General features: G+C 34.9%; 1 protein-coding gene across 1 annotated transcript in view; it reads right to left on the reverse strand.

Moving 5' to 3' along the window:
- Nucleotides 1–1,722: 1,722 nt before the first annotated feature.
- Nucleotides 1,723–20,245, reverse strand: part of KCNJ3 (potassium inwardly rectifying channel subfamily J member 3) — a 147,679-nt gene continuing 129,156 nt past the window's right edge. Inside the window, exon 3 of the mRNA XM_080799100.1 lies at nucleotides 1,723–3,815. Coding sequence (XP_080655226.1) covers nucleotides 3,229–3,815 — 587 coding nt within the window. The 3' untranslated portion in view covers nucleotides 1,723–3,228. The remainder of the gene's footprint in view (nucleotides 3,816–20,245) is intronic.

Below are 20,245 nucleotides of genomic sequence, written 5' to 3' on the forward strand. Positions count from 1 at the left end.
TATTGCTGAGAAGAATATTTCAATTGAAGATAAGCATTATCAAAATAATCATATTTCTTTTATTCACATCATTTGGATAAATAGAATGAAATATTTTACCATGACAGGAGCTATACCATGAAAATCCCACAAAAGGGACTAGTTTCCAGTTGTTAAGCAGAGTTATTCAGTTATTCAGTTCAGTTCAATGAACATATTACATTGCTTTCCAATAGTCACCACATTGGTGGGCTGACAATTATCCTGATTTCAGTTGACTTTTATTCTCTTTGATTTGAGCTCTTATAACTTCCTGAAATGGAAATACCAGAGATTTATGTTTTATTCAGTCAATAAAATTCATAACTTTTCACTGCTGAGAAAACATGTCATATACAGATTGAACAAATGTTACATGAAATCACTTTGATAAGAAGTCCTGCAGCCTGAAATATATGAAATGGAGATGATCTTTCTTGGAATGATCAGTGTCAAAAAAAATCAGCGAAAAGAGAAGAAAAAGCAATTCTTTATTTTTATCCAAATATATCAGACTTCATAATTTAGTTAGTTTCAAGAAAAACATAGAGTCACCATATAATGTATCATCCAAACCAGGACATTCTAAGGGTGAAAGGGGGTACTATTATTAATTACACAGGTACAACAGGTATAAACTGGAACTTTCCAGGGTAAACTGGGACCTCTGATCAACTTAGCAATATGGGGTAAACTGCAATTACATGCAGAATTCATACCTTTCCCATACGTATGTGGAAAAGATAAAGGAATAGCATCACTGAGAAAAATTAATTTTGGCAAGAGTGGTTCTCTCATTATTCATTATTCAGAATGTCTGTTGAAATATCACTCCCTCCCTAAGCCAGTCACCTCTTCTAAAATAATCAATTCTTATTCCACCCAGTCATTTTCCATTTTGATGTCCTATCTTTCTTATCTTAAACTTAAAATTTGAGTATCTAAAATGATCTCATTTGTGTTCTGTCTCCACATGGCCCCTTCCCACTCTCCTACCAATATGCAGTGTTCAGATGGGCACTGACCTCCTCTGACTTAGTCATAGCCAAATCTCCAGGACCTAAAACTGCCTAGGACATAAAAGTCATGCAAAAATTTTGTTGAATGAATGAGCGAATACATTCAGAGATTTTGTTTTTGGTCCCATACTCTCCTTGGTACCAAAGACAAATTAGCATGACTCCTCAAATTAAATTATGGCTCTATTTAGTTTTAAGTGTTTGGACTAAATGATCCATGGAGTTTCTTCCACTGATAATAAATATCTCATGTCCCCTAGACCCCCTTCTCTCTCTGCTACAATTTCATTTTCTATAAATAGTAAATGGGATCAAGGGGTAGAGCGACTCGCTCTATTCACAGTGGATGAATGCTGAAGGTTGATCATTTTGCCAGTAACTATTCCCTGGGATATGTTCGCACCTACAGAATTTGGTTGATACAGAGGTAGCCAGAAGGTATTATTGTAGTTATGATAGAATTGTTGATGTAATAATTTTCCACTCAGAAAATCATCACAGGATTGCTAAAAAGTGGGAAACGACGGGACCCCAAACCAGCCACTAAGGATTTAGATATTAAGAAGGAGAAATAGCTTAATTCTGGACAGACTTAAAATGCAATGCCCGAAGAAATTTTATAGGAAAATCCATGATATTTTGATAAGGAGCACTTATATAAATTTTCATAAAAATCTCTGCATTCCAAATCTTTATTTTGTAGGTGTTCTTCTGAACAATAGTTTTTATTTCCACTAACGAGTAATAAATATCAGACCTTGGGGGTAGAAAAAGAGTACGGCTAAAATCACTTTGGTAGGCCAGGGATCCAAGACACCAATAAAATCAGTGTTTACCAAACACACAAGCAAACAAAAAAGCCCACAGGGGTTAAATATTTTCAATTCATCTAATTAAAAATTCTCTCAGGTATATACACAACATTCTTCCCGAATAGAGTGACAGACATGGGTGGGATAGGTTCCCCAGATGAAGAAAAAGTCTTGTCCTGATACAGTAAATGCCACAAACAAGAGAACAGCATTAAAAAAGAGACTCATTTAGACATACATATTTTAAGCATAAATATTTATCATTTGTTTTGTTGTATTGTTATATCTCCTCAAGAATAAATTATTGGTTTTTAAAATGACAGAAATTCCAGAAACAGAGTGGAAATGTTACCAATTGACTCACTTTGAAACAGGGACCATTCATTATGTAATTTCAGGCAGATTCTGATATATTCAATGTAAGTTGGCTACTGATGATTACAATGATTCAGCATTTGCTCAGAGCTCATGTTTGTGTTAGATCATTTACAAAACAGATTTTCAGACTTCAAGTAGTCCAGAAAAGGACCAATTCTCAAATTAACCAATTTTCCCCTAGTACTACCAACTTTTAAAAATCATAAGAAATTTTTAGCATATTGGTATGTTCTAAAATTTACAAGTTAAATATATAATGGTTATATTTATGCAGGGCCATAAATAGCATAGACTTATGTGACTGCCTCATATAAAGTACAATTGATAACCTCCCAGGACCTTAAACAGCAAGAAAACATTAAATCAGATCTTAAAATGACAAATAATTTAAGGCTAAAATATTTGGTATTAATAATTAATGCCAGAAGCCTTCCTAGCCTAATAAAGTAAACATGCACAAGAACTACAAGTTTGAACAAAACATCACAATTTTATCGGCTATATATGTATGTATGTGTGTGTGTGTGTGTGTGTATATACACCCATGTGTGTATACACACACACACACACACACACACACACACACACATATATAGTTTTATCGCCCTGAAAGCTATCCACTCATGTTTGGCTTAATACATATGTTAGAAATGTCGTGAAGAGTACCACCTCTTTAAATATATATATATTTTTTCCAGAATATACAATATAAATATACCATATATAAATCATGCCATAAAACTAAATGCAAAATTTGCACATTATTGCATGCTTGATGTGATAATACATGCCCATTAATAAGAACTTTCTTAAGATGTCCTCCCTTCACACAACTTTTGCTTTCTGCACAGTGGCAATACTTGGGAAGAAAGGGTTCTCAAATATGCATATATGACTGGGGGTAAAATGTACCTTTCGGATTCCTTCGAGAATTACCTCATCAGCCAAATATTGGACTATTACTAAATCATACAGTAAATAATGCCTACGGGGGTGTTTTGTTATGTGAACCGATCAGAGTTCATTTTTCTTAATTTGGCTGGGAGATTCCCTTCCATCCTGGCTGCTCCTCCCGCTATCTTTTGAAGCTTTGGTGGCAAATCGGCCACTGACTGGCTCATGGGGTCAGACAACATCTTGGTGGTTTTAGATACCAGTTTTTCTTCTGAGTTGCCAGGAACCGAACTTATTCGTTGAAGTTTCATGGGCAAATCTCCCAAGCTGTAGGCTTTTTCTGAAGTTGTAGAACTCATCCTCAAGAGTTTTTTGGGAAAGTCTTCTCTTCCGGTAATTTTCTGCAGCTTCGATGGAAGTTTTGTAGTAATGTCATCTAGTCCATCTAAGCATTCCACAGAGTTATGTCTTTCTTTGCTGTTAGTTATGGCTGGTGCTATTAAAGGGGATGACATAAGAAGCATCTCCTCCTGTTCTTTCACACTATAAGGTGGGGTGGGTACTTCAAATGTTGCATGGAACTGGGAGTAATCAACTTTAAAGAACCCCTCTTCTAAGGAAATCACAGGAAAAAAACGATGACCCCAAAGAACTTCATCTTCAGTGTAAGATGTTCGAGCTTGACAAGTCATCCCTACAAGCAAAAAGAAAATCTTTGATAAATTATACATAATAGAAGGAAATACAAAGTCAGTTTGACCAAAGGAATTCATTTGCTTTCTTATTTAATCTTTGAACTCTTTATCTAAGTAGACTGAGTAAAAGAATATGTTAAAAGTTTTCATGTCAATAGTTTTGTTATATACACTTTCTTCCAATGAAAAACATGGAACTTTTACTGTAATGTTTGGAGGGCGGTAGATCAATGCACAATTAATTGCCTTTCATCCACGAACCAAAAGTAAAAATGGCACAGGCCAATTTCATAACATACGTAGCTCTAGAAGTGGAGAAATCACAAAATCATTTTCCTTTGTTCACGAAGGCATGTGAGATATGAAACAAACCTGACTTTCCATCCAAACTTCAGCACTGAGTAAACTTAAGAAATCTTAACACTTTACTGAGTATCACTTCCCTATTCTGTAAAGCATGAAAATACCTGCATCCCAGGACTGCTGTAAGCATGAGATCCAGTGACGTACAAAAATGTAAAATGTGTCATAGAATGTCTTCTTAAAGGAGAACAAATATAACTATCGCAAGTATTTACTTAATGAATAAAAGTTGAAAATATTTTTATATTGGATAATGGAAGGTCATTGCGGTGGTTCTATTTGTCTGGACCTTTAAGGCCAGAATGAACTTTTGCTAGTCTTAGAAATCCATAAGCTAAAATCAGTAATCTGTGCCAACGTGTTGTTTCTGATTTTATTCCTGCTATAGGGATCTCTGAGACTGGATGATGGATATCAGGGCAAAAGTTTTGCTATTTACATGTTATGTTACTTGGATATCATTTATTTCATGCTACTCTTTTTTACCCAACCATATTCTCTTCACAAATTTGTGAGTTAGAGTGAGTTACTATCACATCAGTCCACCTCTGATATTTGTTAGAGATGTGAACACTGGGAAGTAAATGAATACACTTTACACATATTATACAGATTACGCACTCTTATTTTAGTCACAAAATATAATTTCCTGTAACTTATAAAATTCACTTTCTTCCACCTTACTATCAGACTTCTAGTAGAACCTATTAAAGCGTAAAAGGATAGACAGGTTATAAAAATGCCTCTCTGGGGGTGCCTGGGTGGCTCAGTGGGTTAAAGCCTCTGCCTTCGGCTCAGGTCATGATCCCAGGATCCTGGGATTGAGCCCCGCATCGGGCTCTCTGCTCGGCAGGGAGCCTGCCTCCTCCTCTCTCTCTGCCTGCTTCTCTGCCTACTTGTACTCTGAGTCTGTCAAATAAATAAATAAAATCTTTAAAAAATAAAAATAAAAATAAAAATAAAAATAAAAATGCATCTCTGCAAAACTAAGTATATTTTAACCAAATGATAACAATCTTTCTGTTACATTTCTATTCTCCCTCTGTCAGTTTATAAATAATTTCTATTGTATTTAAAGCCTGGAATTGTCTGGATAAAGTGATATTCTGTCTTTTCCCCCTGACTGGTGATCACACATACAATACCTGGAATTAGGATAAATGCATAACTAAAAAGCAATATTGAATATGATTTCTTCCTTGAATCTTTCCAAGATCTTGCCTTGTAACTATCAGTGATATATCACCAAGGAAGCGGTTGTTACACTTATATACCATCTTTTTCTAGATGTTTTTAAAATAACTGAGGCTGATGATAAATGCCTATCCCATCTCAGGCACTGGGTTAGGTGCTCTCTGTATATTATTTCTAATTCTCAATATCATCCTAACAAGAAAATATTCCTATGTCTAATTTAGATAAGGAATAAAACGCTCAGAGAAATGATTATCTGTTGACCTCCCTTGGGCACAGATCTAGGAAGCTGTAGAGAAAATACTGTATTATTCTAATTTCTGGGGGGGTTGATCTTTCTTTTTACTTTGCCATCATGTTCTGTTATTTTAGTTAGGAACCCCATTCTAAACAAACTATCATATTAACTGTCATGGTGAAAATCTAATACTAGCCAAATATCAGCCTTCATAGTCAACATCTTATCTGGAATAGTTCCCAGAAACATTTATATATGAGATAACAAAATTAGTTTAAAAGGTAATTTGTAAGTTTTATAGACATACACACAGTAACATCTGTCTTTTCAAATGATTTCTTAGCATCTATTTCATGAAAAAATTACATTTCAACACTAATTCAGAAAACACTCAAAAATGTATTGCCTGATATATTTACTTGACTTTATTTTGAATACTTTAAAGATCTAGCACAGTACCTAGAATAAATGACAACTAGAAATGTACCTACCCATTAAGTTACAAAAATAAAATAAATAAGTACCCCATATTTCTTTAAAGAAGTAACATTTCGTTTCTCTCCAAAAGCAGTTACTCTTGTAAATTCTTTATGTATCTTTCCAGTCCAGGATATTAATTTAAATTTAAGAAAAAGATCATAAATATATATTTACTGCTAAGTGGTAGTACTTCCTTTATAACCCCACTTTAATTTTTAAATATTATTCCATTGAAAATTGATGGTGGATAGAATTATCTGAAGTAAGGACACACAGACAATATAACTCAGGGCCATGTAGGTTTGTAGGTTTGTCCTTTGGTCACTATAAATGTATGTATATATTAATCGCTGAAGTAAATTCAGATCCTAACTTTGTTCAATTACTTATAACAATAAAAGAGTAAATTTTGAAACAAAGTTTTATTACTATCACCATCTTAGCTCATTTCATTTTAGTGACTTTTTTACATTGGGAAAGGAAGATGAAACTAAAAATCAAAATTCTGTCCCCATTATTTGTCATTATAACATACCACATTGCTGATCTCCAATGCTTACTTCCCCTGAGTTGTTTCCCGTGAAGTTACCATAAATCATGGAAAAAACACTAGAGAAATTTAAATGGTGGGGGAAAATGGGGGAAATAGATTCTTATAAAATTTTCCCTTTGGGGAAACAGGCATTGGATTTTTAAGGTGCTTAAGGTACAATGATATCTACAATGTCAATAGGTAATTTCAAACATTTGATCACATAAGAATACCTGTAAGCATTGTTACTCAAATGCCAGTGGATGATTCTGACAGAAAAGTGTGATGGGGAGATTTTATTCTACTATATGAAATAACTAACTTTCTTCCATAGCAAACCAATACTTGGGAGGCAGCATCTTTATAAAATTGAAAAATATATAAATTTGGCTGTCAATTCCATTACTTAAGTAGCTTGTGAAAATTACCTGAAACTCCCTGAGCTTTGGTTCTCTCTTCTACAAGGCAGAGGAGTAGTACCCTCTTATAAAGCCTTTGAGAGTTTGGGACAAGGGCACGAAACAGTGCTTGGTATTTAGGTGATGCTTAATAATGACTGCTGAATTTACTGCTCTGTAGTGATCGTTTGCATTTCCTATTGTCCCTGAAAATTAGTGTTACTGCATCACCATAAGTGGAGAATTTTGAAATCTTAGTAATTTGTGCCATATTAGCAACACAGAAAAGTTTAAAAATGGCTAGATACCAGATAGCTACTCGCTTTTTGGAAATGGTTGGTTAAATATTCAGAATATTTTAAAATATAGAAAAACATACATAACTCATATTCCCAATTTTTACAGTTTCTTATTTTTCACCTAAGTATCTCTAATAGCTTGGGAGACTAAGTGTAGAAGCTTGGGTGTATCAAAGAGGCCTGCAGCAAGGTGACTAAAACCATGACCATACTTTAGTAATTATACCAAGAACATTTACCAGCGCTTTAACCTTCGTTTGTTTTCTGCTGTTTGTTTTACACTTTCATTAGACGTCGGTACACAAATATAAACATTTCCAGTCCAACATCATAGTTTTTGAAAGTTTTTTTTCTTTTTTCTTTTTTTAAAAGATTTTATTTATATGTTTATTTGAGAGAGGGAGAGAGCACAGCAGGGGAAGTGGGAGAGGGAGAAGCGGCTCCGCATTGAACCGGGAGTCCTATGCGGGGCTCCAGCTCAGGACCCTTGGATCATGACTTGTGTCAAAGGCAGATGTTTTACTTAATCAACTGCGCCACTCAGATACCCCTAAGATTCTTTTTTTTTTTTTTTTTTTGCTTTTTTAAGTCTTTATTTACATTCCAGTTAAATAATATATAATGTTAGTTTCTGAAGTAGAATTCTGTGATTCATCTACTTACATACCCAGCGCTCATCACAAGTGCCCTCCTTAATCCTTATCACCCATTTAACCCATCCCTCTGCCCACTCCCCTCCAGCAACCCTCAGTTTGTTCTCAATATTTAAGAGTCTGTTTTTTGCATTGCTTCTCTTTTTATTCCCCCATGTTCATCTGTTTCATTTCTTAAATTCCACCCATAAGTGAAATCATACAGTATTCGTCTTTCTTTGACTTAATTCAGTTAGCAAAACACATTCTAGCTCCATCCACATGGTTGCAAATAGCAAAATTTTGTTCTTTTTGATGGCTGAGTAATATTCCATTATATGTATATGTATGTGTTTTGTATGTATATTGGGTTTGGCCCTTGGGTCCATGTAGAGTGGGCCCTCTGTTCCTCCTTTCCGAGCCCAAAACTAATTATCCTCCTGCAGCAGACCCTGAGTGGGCTGGGGTGGGAGGAAAGATTTTCCTAGGCCTGTTAGCCAGGCCCTAAGGGAAGGCCCTTGCTGGAGCCCTTGGGACTCTTCTCAACCCTCAAGGGCCTGGCCCTGTCCCTGAATCACCCCTCAGACTCCTGGCACTTGAGCCCGTCCCCACCCCTGCAGTTCCTTTCACTTTTTTTTTTTTTTTTTTTTTAACCTAGAAATACAGGGTGTGTTGGTAGGGCCAAGTTCTGTCAAGAGGCATCCAAGGGAGAGGAGGGGACAGACTCTCAAGAATCCTTTATTCTTGAAATGATAATAATACTAACAGTGGGAAAATGGGAGGGAGAAAACAAGGCCATTAAAACTGCTGGTGCTGTAATCCCCATTCAGGCTTCTCTTTTTATGTGACCTAGACACTGTGGACTTGACAGGCAGGGGGCAAGAGTCAAAAATGGGGAGGCCCTTCCCAGGTCAAGGTGACACTGAGGCATCTTCTCATACTCATCACCTACCCCCTAACCACTGAAAAAATATACAATCCAGAAATGACTATGTATGTATGTGTGCGTGCACACACGCACACACACACACACCCTCTTCTTTATCCATTCATCAGTTGATGGACATTTGGACTGTTTCCATAATTTGGCTACTGTTGATAATGATGCTATAAATATTGGGGTGCATGTATCCCTTTGAATCAGTATTTTTGTATCCAGCGTCATTGTTTTTAAATCTGGTTTCGACTCAGAATATTAATGTGCAGTCAACATATGGATAATGATATTAAAGCACTGTAAGTTGGATAACAGAGAAATGCCTATGACGATCCATCTGCAGTTTGGACAATGTTCTAAGATAACACACAATTGACAGACGACTTCTTTTTACAAAAGTTTTCCAAAAATGATGTTAAAAAAATAAAGTACAAGTGAAAAGATTTAAAGTAAATATAATTATGTTTCCTAAGAACATGTGTGTAGCATAGTATGATTCCTCGTACATTGTTTTATCTTACGCTTCTTACTCTAAAATCATTTTTAAATAATCCATGCTTGGACTCACAATTGCAAACACCATTAGAATCGAAATAAATGCAGGGAGGTGAAAAGCATTATTCACAGGACACTATATGATTGCAACTCTTAACTGGCAGTGTGGCTGTTTGCGTATTTTAACCAGATTCCAGACTTGAACAAATGTGATGAAAATCAACACGAGCTCATCTCTGTGGAAACTGGTAAAGCAACAGATGCTGCTACTGGAAATAGCTGGGACTTTTGATCCTCAGACGAAAAACATTTTGTGAAAAAAAGATGTATTCTCTGCATTAATTCTTAGATAAAAAAGCTATATACTGCTGTTTAACGTATTCCAACATTAGCGTTTTGCTCTAAAATGACGGAGGCAATGGCATCTAACCTTTTTCCTTTTGACTTTCCCCCTTCCTGATTCTACCTATAAGTTCCTCTTTAACTGAACTGGACTGGATGCTCATTCAAATAACAAGTCTGAGAGCTTTTTAAGTGAAAAGGGCAAAGCGAGTTGCTATTTGACAAGTCCTTAATGAAACTTTCAGAATGCCTCCAATTCAGTTATTCTCTATTGTTCCTGCTGGTCAGAAACGGTCGTCTACATGAGGTGGGTACGAGAGGGTTAAACACAAAATAACCACAGGCCAAGGGGAATGCCTGGATGCTGTGACACAGAAAATGTCAAATAATCAATAACTTCTGCACAGCAGAGGCTTTCTCTAATTCTTAATAGAGAAGTTGCTGAGAGAGGCAGAGAGAGAGAAAACTCCTATTATGGTGGCTGTGTATTTTGTGTGCACTAAACAAAAGGGAAAAACATAGAGGAAGTCTCCTTTCATTAAGCCATGTAATAATAATAATGATGGGTAATAATAGTAATGTTCCTATAGGGCTCACTGTATGCCAAGAGTCTCTCTAAGCACATTGTACCTGTTACCTTGACTTTTCACAACTCTGAGGAAGTACTTGAACCCCAGCTCTGCCACTAATTAATGTGTGACCTTGAAAATAGCGATTAAATCTCCTTAATTCTCAGTTTCATCTTCTGTAAATTAAGGACCACTCTGCTGATTTGACATAGATATTTAGAGGGTTAAATGAAATTAAGTGATAGGTATAAATTGCATGTACCATAAATATTGCTCATTTTCTCCCAGAACAGTTTCTAAATGGAGCTTATCTGACTATGCTACAAGTTTCATGTATACACATACGCACACACAACTGCAAATTTTAGCCAAATAATATATTGTTTTTCTTCATCAAATCTGTCCTTTTGTCTTTTTTTGGTTCAACTTGGCAGTAGCTTTTATAACTGAATCGACTAACAGTTTAGCATGTGAAGCATGTGCTATTATCCCTAGCAACCTCCTAGACTGCCCTGTGTTATTGCTCTGAGGATTACTAAAGTCTGTAGCCACTTCTTTCTGACAGTACTCCCCCAATTCTGCCCATCCTCCAAGCTATAAGTGCAAGGCTTACTTGACATTCTTTGCCTGCTCTCTATTGTGTTGCATGGAGCTGAACCCAAGGTGAAACTATAAACTTTCTGAGGAAGTACATGATGTTTGGGTTTTTTTTTTTTATCTTGTTTATAAAACAAAGACACTGTGTACACCACTGTTCAATAATACTAAGGTTATGGAATCAGGCTCCTCTGGGATATAGGTTGTAAAGCTATGAAGAATATATAAAGTGCTTCCAGAAACTGCAGTTTTCAAGTAGATGGAATCCCTTTAAAGCACAATATATTCTGCTCGAACACTTTTAGAGAAGAGTAGAAGTTTCTGGCATGCATTCAAACCAATATTATCCTCTATTATTTACAAGCACTTGGTCTTACAATGTGTTCTCAGGCATAAGTGTGCCATTATTGCTCAAGCTGGGTCAAAAAATTCTAAAAAAATTGAAAGATAAAAAGAAGAAGAAAAACCCAATTACATTTGCTAGAAAATAAAATGTCAATAAGAAACCTAGCAAAAAGATTGCAAATGTAATAACTTCAGGTTTCTCAGTTTCCAGAAGAACAAAAGAAAGGAAAATAGATTTTTAGTGACAACACAGAAAATGTTAGACTACCAAAAAGGAATATAAATGCAGGTGTAAAGAGTTAATGGCAGGTAGAAAATATGACAGATAATTCATGTCATACTGCTGAAAACATATTGAAGAGACTCAGGCTTATATTAAGCCAAAGAAAATGGGCTTTGAATATTGAGGTTGCTGTGGTTTTAACCACATACTATTAGTAAGACCTTAGGCATATTATTGAAATTATCTGAACCTTAACTGTTATGAAATATGGACCGTTACAAGGGATAGACATATATATAATTTATAAGGTTATTGCAATTAAAAATTATATAATCTATTTGATGGGTCTACTGTATTAGCTGGTAAATAATAAAGACTCAATAATTGGTAGCTATTATCAATCATCACCATTATTGGGGATTCCAATTAGTTAAAAGGTCATTTTAGATATATTTTGATTCTTTCATGATCACCCCCTTTCTCAGAAATAATTTCAAGGAAATGAAGTAATTTTTGCATTTTTAGTTTCTATGAATTTGACATAGACCACGTAGTCCACATATATCTGAAATAAAAAGAAGGCCTGTTAGTACCTAAGATATTAACAGAGTAATGCCTGGCACTGTCAACATGGTCTACCCTGCACAAATGTGTCTGACTTTACAGTAGCAAATACTTCCCTCAAAACACAATTAACTTTTCTGCTGCGTTAACAAGGCACTACCTTCAGCGCTCCACTCCCACCTCATACAGAAGCATTACGGGATTTGACCAATATACTTCCAACTGATTATCATTTCTTTAATCTAACAATGGAAATGTTCCATTCTGAAAGTATCTCTTTCTCTTTTCCTGTATGGTACCTATTAAAACACGTTTCCTGGCACTGACAATTACAAAACCGGAACAACAGCTACCTAAATCTATTCCTTCTAGCGTTTTCTCCTGTTAAAATATGATTTTTAGCTTCTAAAACATCTTAACAGTGTAAATATAATGGAGCGAAATTACTGTTGGGGAATACCCCATATTGTAAGACTGACATCAGAATAGATATTTTTCAAAGAGCAAATGTAATACATTTCTCACTTAAAAAAAAAAAAGAACATTTTTCTGTTAATGCTGGAATTTAATTATTTTTTTTGAATTTAATTATTTTGAAGAACATAATCTCTAATCATAGGGAAAAAATCTTTTTGAAATATAGTCTAAAACAATAAAACACATGTCAGCATTTAAAAACTATTACATGTAAATTATAATAATTAAATACTTAATTTCCTGTCTTTTTTAAATATTTCTAGAACTTTACTTTAAAATGTCATTCATAATCACTTTGTATGGGGTTATGAACTGAATGTTTGTGTCCCCTTAATATACAGGCTGCAATCCTAACCTCTAATGTGACAGTATTAGGAGGCAGGGCATAGTAACTTTGAAACTATGCAATATTTAAACAAAATAAATAAGTAAAATTTAAACAAGAAATAAGAGACAAACCCCAAACTTACCAGCATATCTTCCTAGTTCCTTCAAAATATTTAAAAATTCTTAACAATAACTATAACACATAGTAAAAAAATATATGCTACATCCAAAGTATTTTCTATGTATATTGTAATTCTCTCCACCACTCTATGAAGTAGGTAGTCTTCTTTTTCTCATATGATAGATAACGCTACTGAGGTATTGGGAGGGGAAATGGCTTGTCCAATGTCACCTGACAAAACACGGTGGTAGTCAAGGTGTAAAGTGAAGCCCTGCAATTCCACGCTAGTCTTTTTAACCCCTGTGCTATTCTGCTCCAATTTTCTTGAATGGATGGCTTTCCCATTAAAAATTACTATGTTCCAGGCATATTACTTGATCCATGTTGTATCAAATGCTTGAAATGTCCTCTGTCCTCTCTCCAACTCTGGACATAATTCCTCGTACTCAAACCTCTAATCAAATGCTATTAAATGTATGAAATCTTTCCTGATTTTTCTACTTTAATTTATTGTCTTTGAAATACACCATATTGTAATGCACATACACGTGCATAGGCACATATACCCACATTTTTCACCCACTAGGTACTATAAATATCACAGTGACATGCATAATTAACTTCATTCAGTAAAATTACTTAACATTTATTAATCTATTAAACAACTACTTTCTGCCAGGTACTCTTATAGAGGCTGAATGATAAGATGCTATGGCAATGGAATGAAGGATCAACCCACTCTACCACTATGTTTAAACCTAGTCTCGAAAAATGAGTAGTAATTTGTTCCATAGTCCCCGTCAAGGTGTAAAGTGGTAATGTGAGAAAGACACATTCTGGGATGGGTAAAGAGCACATGCAAAAGCACAGCCAGCTTCCCCTGAATACAAGACACTGTTTCTATTTGTCTATTTGCTGCAATTACAGACACATATCAGACTGGAATAAGCTTCTTAAGGGAGCCCTTATCTACCTTGGATTTCTAGCATCCAACATTGTGCCAGGTATTAAATACTCAAGGCATTCTTCAGGAGAGACACTAGGAGGAATGGAGGATCAGAAAGAATGGGAAAGTTAAAAATGTTAAAAATGTCAGTGCTGGAGAAGTCAACTTCTTGAATGACAGAACTCCCATACTGGTCATAATCTATTAGATCGCCAAATCCACTAGAGGAGATCAGAAACATAAATGCAAGGGACATAATTATGGTAAGAGCTTATTATGTTGATTCATGAAATGGGGCAGGGAAGAATATCAAATAAATTATATATAATCACAATAGAAAATATGAATGACTCTCACACAAAGAAGCAAGAGACACTTGCTCATAAATGACATTCAATGATAACCAGTTGTTTTTTTCCTTACATTTTTGTGAAAATATACACAGACAGATGTATGTCTAGATATATTTCCTAGAGAGGTTAGATTGATTTGCATTTAACCATTAAGCCACATGATAATTAAATTAATTGGATATTTTGCTATGCTTGAATACCTGACCTCTAGTTAAATCTGAAGTTTTGGTGAAATTTCTATCCCTCATGCAACTGTAACTCTTCACTTTAGAAAATGCAGTATATCGATTTTTACCTGACAATTTAAAGCTTGTTTTCTCCCAAAGACATAGGCTTACTTTTTGTATATAGGCCGCTACATCTTTTTCAATCTCAAACTATAGCTATTTTTTAACATCTCCTTTGGCAGAAATTCAAGTATTTTTTTGTTTGCTTGCAGGCTTAGAACAGAGCCTGGATAAATATTTGCAATTCAGCAGTTATTCTGGTTCCATGCTTTGCAGTAAAAAGAGAATTTCACTTCTAATTTTTGCTCTTAAGTTATTTACAGAAACTTACTGAAATGTAAAATAAAGTCTCTATAATTTTATGGGCACTATTACTGAGTGGCTTTTATTCTAGATGTGAAAATGTCACTCTGCAGTAATAATTACAAACATGATATTTAGCACATTTATTTTAAAAGAAAAATGAATGAACAGATTGAACACGTACATATAAGCCTTATGAAACAATTTAAACAGGTATTTAAAAAGTAAAGTATTGAAAAGTTTCCCTATCGACATCACTAATCATCAGGGGAACACAACCAAAACTACAATGAGATATCAACTCATACCTGTCAGAATGGCTAAAATCAAAAACACAAGAAACAGCAAGTTTTGGCAAGTATGTGGAAAAAAAGGAACCCTACTGCAATGTTGGTGGGAGTGCAAACTGATGCAGCCACTGTGGAAAACACTATGGAGGTTCCTCAAAAAAAATTAAAAACAGAATTACTGTATGATCCAGTAATTTCACTATTAGGTATTTACCCAAAGAATACCTACGTTTATTGCGGCATTATTTACAATAGTCAAAATACAGAAGCGACCCAAGTGCCCATCAATAGATGAGTGGATAAAGAACTGTTGTGTGTGAATATTACTCAGCCATAATAAAGAATGAAATCTTGCCATTTGCAACAGCATGGATGTATCTACAGGGTATTCATGCTAAGTGAAATAAGTCAGAGAAAGATAAATACCTTGTGATGTCACTCACGTGGAATTTAAGAGACAAAATAAATGATCAAAGGAAAAAAAAGACAAACAAAAAAAGAGACTCAAACATAGAGAAAAAATTGGTAGTCACCAGAGGAGAGACGAACGGAATATGGGTGAAAGAGGTGAGGGGGATCAAGAGTACATTTATTGTGATGAGCAAAGCACCGGATAATGTAGAGAATTACTGAATCACTGTATTGTACACCTGAAACTAACATAACACTGTATGTTAATTATACTAGAATTTTTTAAAAGTTTCCCTAAACCACATGGTTTCTCAGCTTCTTCAATAGTATTTTAATTTTTAAAAAAGAAAATCAGTTTTAAAAAGCCACAATGTAAAAATGCTGAGGCAAATAGCATATGGGATGTAATCAGAAACTTCCTTAAGACTGACATTTTCTAAAAGGAAATGATAACTAAACTCAAATATAGTTGAACTCCTAAGGCAGCGTAGATTTTCTCCCAGATTTTAAAGTGAAAAATGACCTGTCGACAAGCATTCTGTTAATAGTAGAGAGACAGGGTATGTAGGCAAAATTCTTATCTGACCTGGTGATCTTTGAGGGAAATTTTATCTTGTATATCTTTGCAGAATGTTTTGATACTTATGAAGAGAATTATTTATATCATATAAACAATACTAAGAGAAACTATATATAATAATGTCTAATATTCAAAGGCTTATTAGTATTACAAAACAATATATCCAAGGTATAATCAAGGAAGAGAGAAGGAAGAAAAGACGAGTGAGTTAATGTACTTGGAATAATGGAAATCAAGCTCTCTGGCCAGATGCCCACATAGAAATCATAAGATAGAATTAGTAACTGGTGAAGAAGCTTGCATTTTGTGGCCGTACGTACCCACAGGTATCAATTTTCATGTAATTCATAATCAGAAACTCCATTCTTATATATTCTACCAATTTTAATAAACTTTGAATTAGTGGTGTTTATTCTTAGATCACTTTTGAATGGAAAAAAAAAGAATTAGAAAATAATTTAATTATGCAGTTATTTTCTCTGCCTAATATACATTTCAGAAGTTAATGAGGTAATCCTTCATTTGATCAACCTGAAAGTACATGATTAAATCCATATATATATATAGAGATATATATATATATATGAAAGAGAAGTACCCAGTATCATTCTAAGACTGTTTCATTCACTGATTTAAAAATTCCATAAGAAATAATATGACAAAATTTGTCTGCATTTAGAGGATGAGTAGAGAATAATAGAAATATTTTAAGCCAAATCAAAAAGAGGAATACTGAGACTAATTTTTTTTTTTTTAATGGGAAAAGAAGCTAGTTGGTGGGGTGGAATGGAATGGGGAAAAAATTGCTTCAGACAGGTTATGAAGTTAAGCAGATAGTTTGTAACAAAAATATCATCTAATATTTACTGTACTTATATTCTAGGGCCTATGATAAGATATCTAAATGAATTAGTTTATTTTCAAAATCCCTGTGGAGTAGTTACTTTTTTTTCATTTGATAAACCTGTCCCTAAAAAATAATAGGCAAAAGTTATGATCAGACCCTTCATCAAAGAAGATATACAGATGGCAACTGATCATATGAAAAGATGCTCTACATTATATGTCATTATGAAGCTGAAAATTAAAACAATGAGATACCACCAGACACCTATTAGAATGGCCAAAACATGAAACACAGAAAACACCAAATGCTGGTGAGGGTACAGAAAACAAGACCGCTCACTCATTCCCGCTGGGAATACAAAATAATATAGCCACTCTGGAAGACAATTTGGCCATTTCTTGCAAAACTAAATATACTCTTACCATACGATTCAGCAATTGGACTCTTTGGTATTTACCCAAATGAGCTGAAAATTTATGTCCACACAGAAATCCGCACACAAATGTTTACAGTAACTTTATTCATTATTGTCAAAAGTTGGAAGCAACCAAAATGTCCTTTAATTGGTGGCTGAGTAAACACAATGCTATATATGTATACAATGGAATATTATTCAGTGATTAAAAGAATGAGCTAATAAGCCACAAAAAAATTCGCAAGTAACCATAAATGCATATCACTAAGTGAAAGAATATAATCTGAAATGCTACATACTGTATGACTCCAGTTGCATGACATTCTGGAAAATGCAACTATGAAGACAGTAAAAACATCAGTGATTACCAGAATTTGGGGATGAATAGGTGCCAGGCTATTCTGTATGATACTATAGTAGTGGATAGGTGTCATTATACATTTGTCAAGACTTAGAATGTACAACACAACGAGTGAGCTCTAATGTAAACTATGGACTTAGCTTGATAATGGCCAGCCAATGTTGGTTCACTGTAACAAATGTAGCACACGGGGGCTCCATGGTAATGGTGGGGGAGGCTGGCAAAGGATGGACTGGGGGGCTGGGGGACGTATGCACTTCCTGAACAATTTATGAGCCTAAAACTTCTCCAAAACATAAGGTCTACTGATAATAAGTAAATTAAAAAGTTAAAAAAAGGTTTTCTTCCCTTATCTTACCGTCGTTGTCCTGAAACCTTGTTTTAGAAAACTGATCAAGTAACATGTTTCATGTGGCTTACTTTGGATATATCTAAGCTCTTCTGCACATCTAAACTTAGATGGAGCTGGTCAAATGGGGGAACATCTGGGTTATGCCTTTTTTTAAGTAGTTTTCTTTAGGAACTGTCAACATGTTGTTGTTGAAGTGTGGAGTTGTAACTCTGCGTGGACTATGGACAGTCAACAATACGTACTTAAAAGTTGCACTATTACCTGGTGATTCACAGACCTATACCCCTGGGGCTAATAATACATTATATGTTTATAAAAAAATAAAAATATACATTAAAAAAAAGTTGTACTATTGCAAAATGGGTGCCTTATCCAGGAACCCATACGCTAGTTTGTTGTACTGCTGCTCCTGTACCAGAAACATTTTCTTTTGTTGTTGCTCCCTTTTAAACTTTGTTTAGCCACTTAAAGAAAATCTGCTTATGACACAATTTGGCTCAAATCCATTCCGAGTTGTATATTTGTTTTCCAATAAAAAAATTACAATCCCCTCCTCAAAAAGGTCAGTACCTAAGAGAGATTATAGAACTTGCTCTAGGCCTCACAGCTTGTGAGTGATGGATCCAGGTTACTTCTGTTCTTGATGCTCACTGTGCTGCATCTCTAGAGCCCTCATCTACGCTTAAGTGCTACGTTCCCACCATTCCACTAAGCCATAAAGGTGGATCTATATACCATGATGCATATGGTGGGGGGGAAAAAAAGATTAATGTAGAAATTTGTCACAAAATTTGTCTTTTTCTCTAGCAAGTTCTAAATTTTTATTATTATAGTTCAGGAAGCCATAAAAAAAGACATTTTAATAACTGTAAAAATTTACTTTAAAAAATTGCTTTTGAGGTTAAAATGAGAAGTCACATAATCATACACCCAATTTTGCTGTTCTCAAATGTGCATATTCCAAATACCCTGCTTACTGAATTAGACAATACCTAGCCTATTCATACATGTATAAGTAGGCACATCTGTTTTTCTGTACGTATATTTTACCTCCACAAAATGAATGGAGGCAAGAAATTGGTAGGTCTTCTATGTAAGCTAAACTGATTTCCAAAAGCCATGTCTAATGTCAAGGTTTCCACGAACAAAGATAAAATTACACAATTACTCTTTCAAAATATAAAGAAAATTTCCCCTCTGTGATGTGAAGCCATCATTATTGCTCATACAGTCTTTGAGGGCTCCATTCCTGCTGATGCTGACAGGTCCGAGTTATTGTGTAGGCTGCTATCATTGCTCTTTTAAATCCACTTGTGGCCTCCAGCAATAGATAACTGTTTTCTTAATCTTTCTTGAGACCGCCATTCTTTTAAGTGTGTATAATATGTAATAAAGTATGGAAAAAGTAGAGCTCACTACAAACTACTACAAGACCCAAGTCTAGCCCCGTTTTCAGACTATGGTAGGATCTTAATGCAGAAATGTTCCTATCACCATAAAGGAAAGGGAAAAGTACACAGACTGTATTTCAAGGCAAGCAAAGTAAACATTCAAAAGTTCAGACTTCCAGAGGGGCACTTAACGTGACCCACCCAAAGCTTAGGTTTCAGAGACCTTCACTAGCACAGTGAGGCACATTTTCATATATTTGATGTCATAGTTTTATATTATTTTTTATCTTAAAAAGAAAGCCCCAAATTATGGAAGTGTCCACTGCTAGGTAGATTTGCACCTGCAAAGTGAGAGAACATATAATCCAAATAAAGCTCAGTGACTTAGACTGCAGTTAGAAAGACTTGCATCACCTTGCTGATACTGTTTTATAATTCATCTGTCCTACATATTTATTAACTCCAGAAGGAGATTACACATTCCATGTACCTTTTAGAGGCATTTCCTATTTCACCTCAAGTGTGTACTCACATCTCACCCATACAAATTGCTCACTGAACACTGTTCTTAACTTGACATCATGCTCTCCCGCCCCAAATCTGTGCAAGAATCAGCCTTCCACAGCACCTGGTGATCATCCTGACTGTGGACTCTTCCTCACAATTTCCATTCCTGTCTTTCATAAATGACTCCATTAGTGTTGGCTATGATTACTATTATTGTTTTAATATCTACTTTCAGAGACCAAGATCATCTTACACAAAACTATTTCTATAGTTGAGAGGTTAAACTTGTCTATTTTCTTGGGATGCTGAAAAA

This window comes from Martes martes, assembly GCF_963455335.1.
Source record: "Martes martes genome assembly, chromosome: 3".
NCBI classification, from domain to species: domain Eukaryota; kingdom Metazoa; phylum Chordata; class Mammalia; order Carnivora; family Mustelidae; genus Martes; species Martes martes.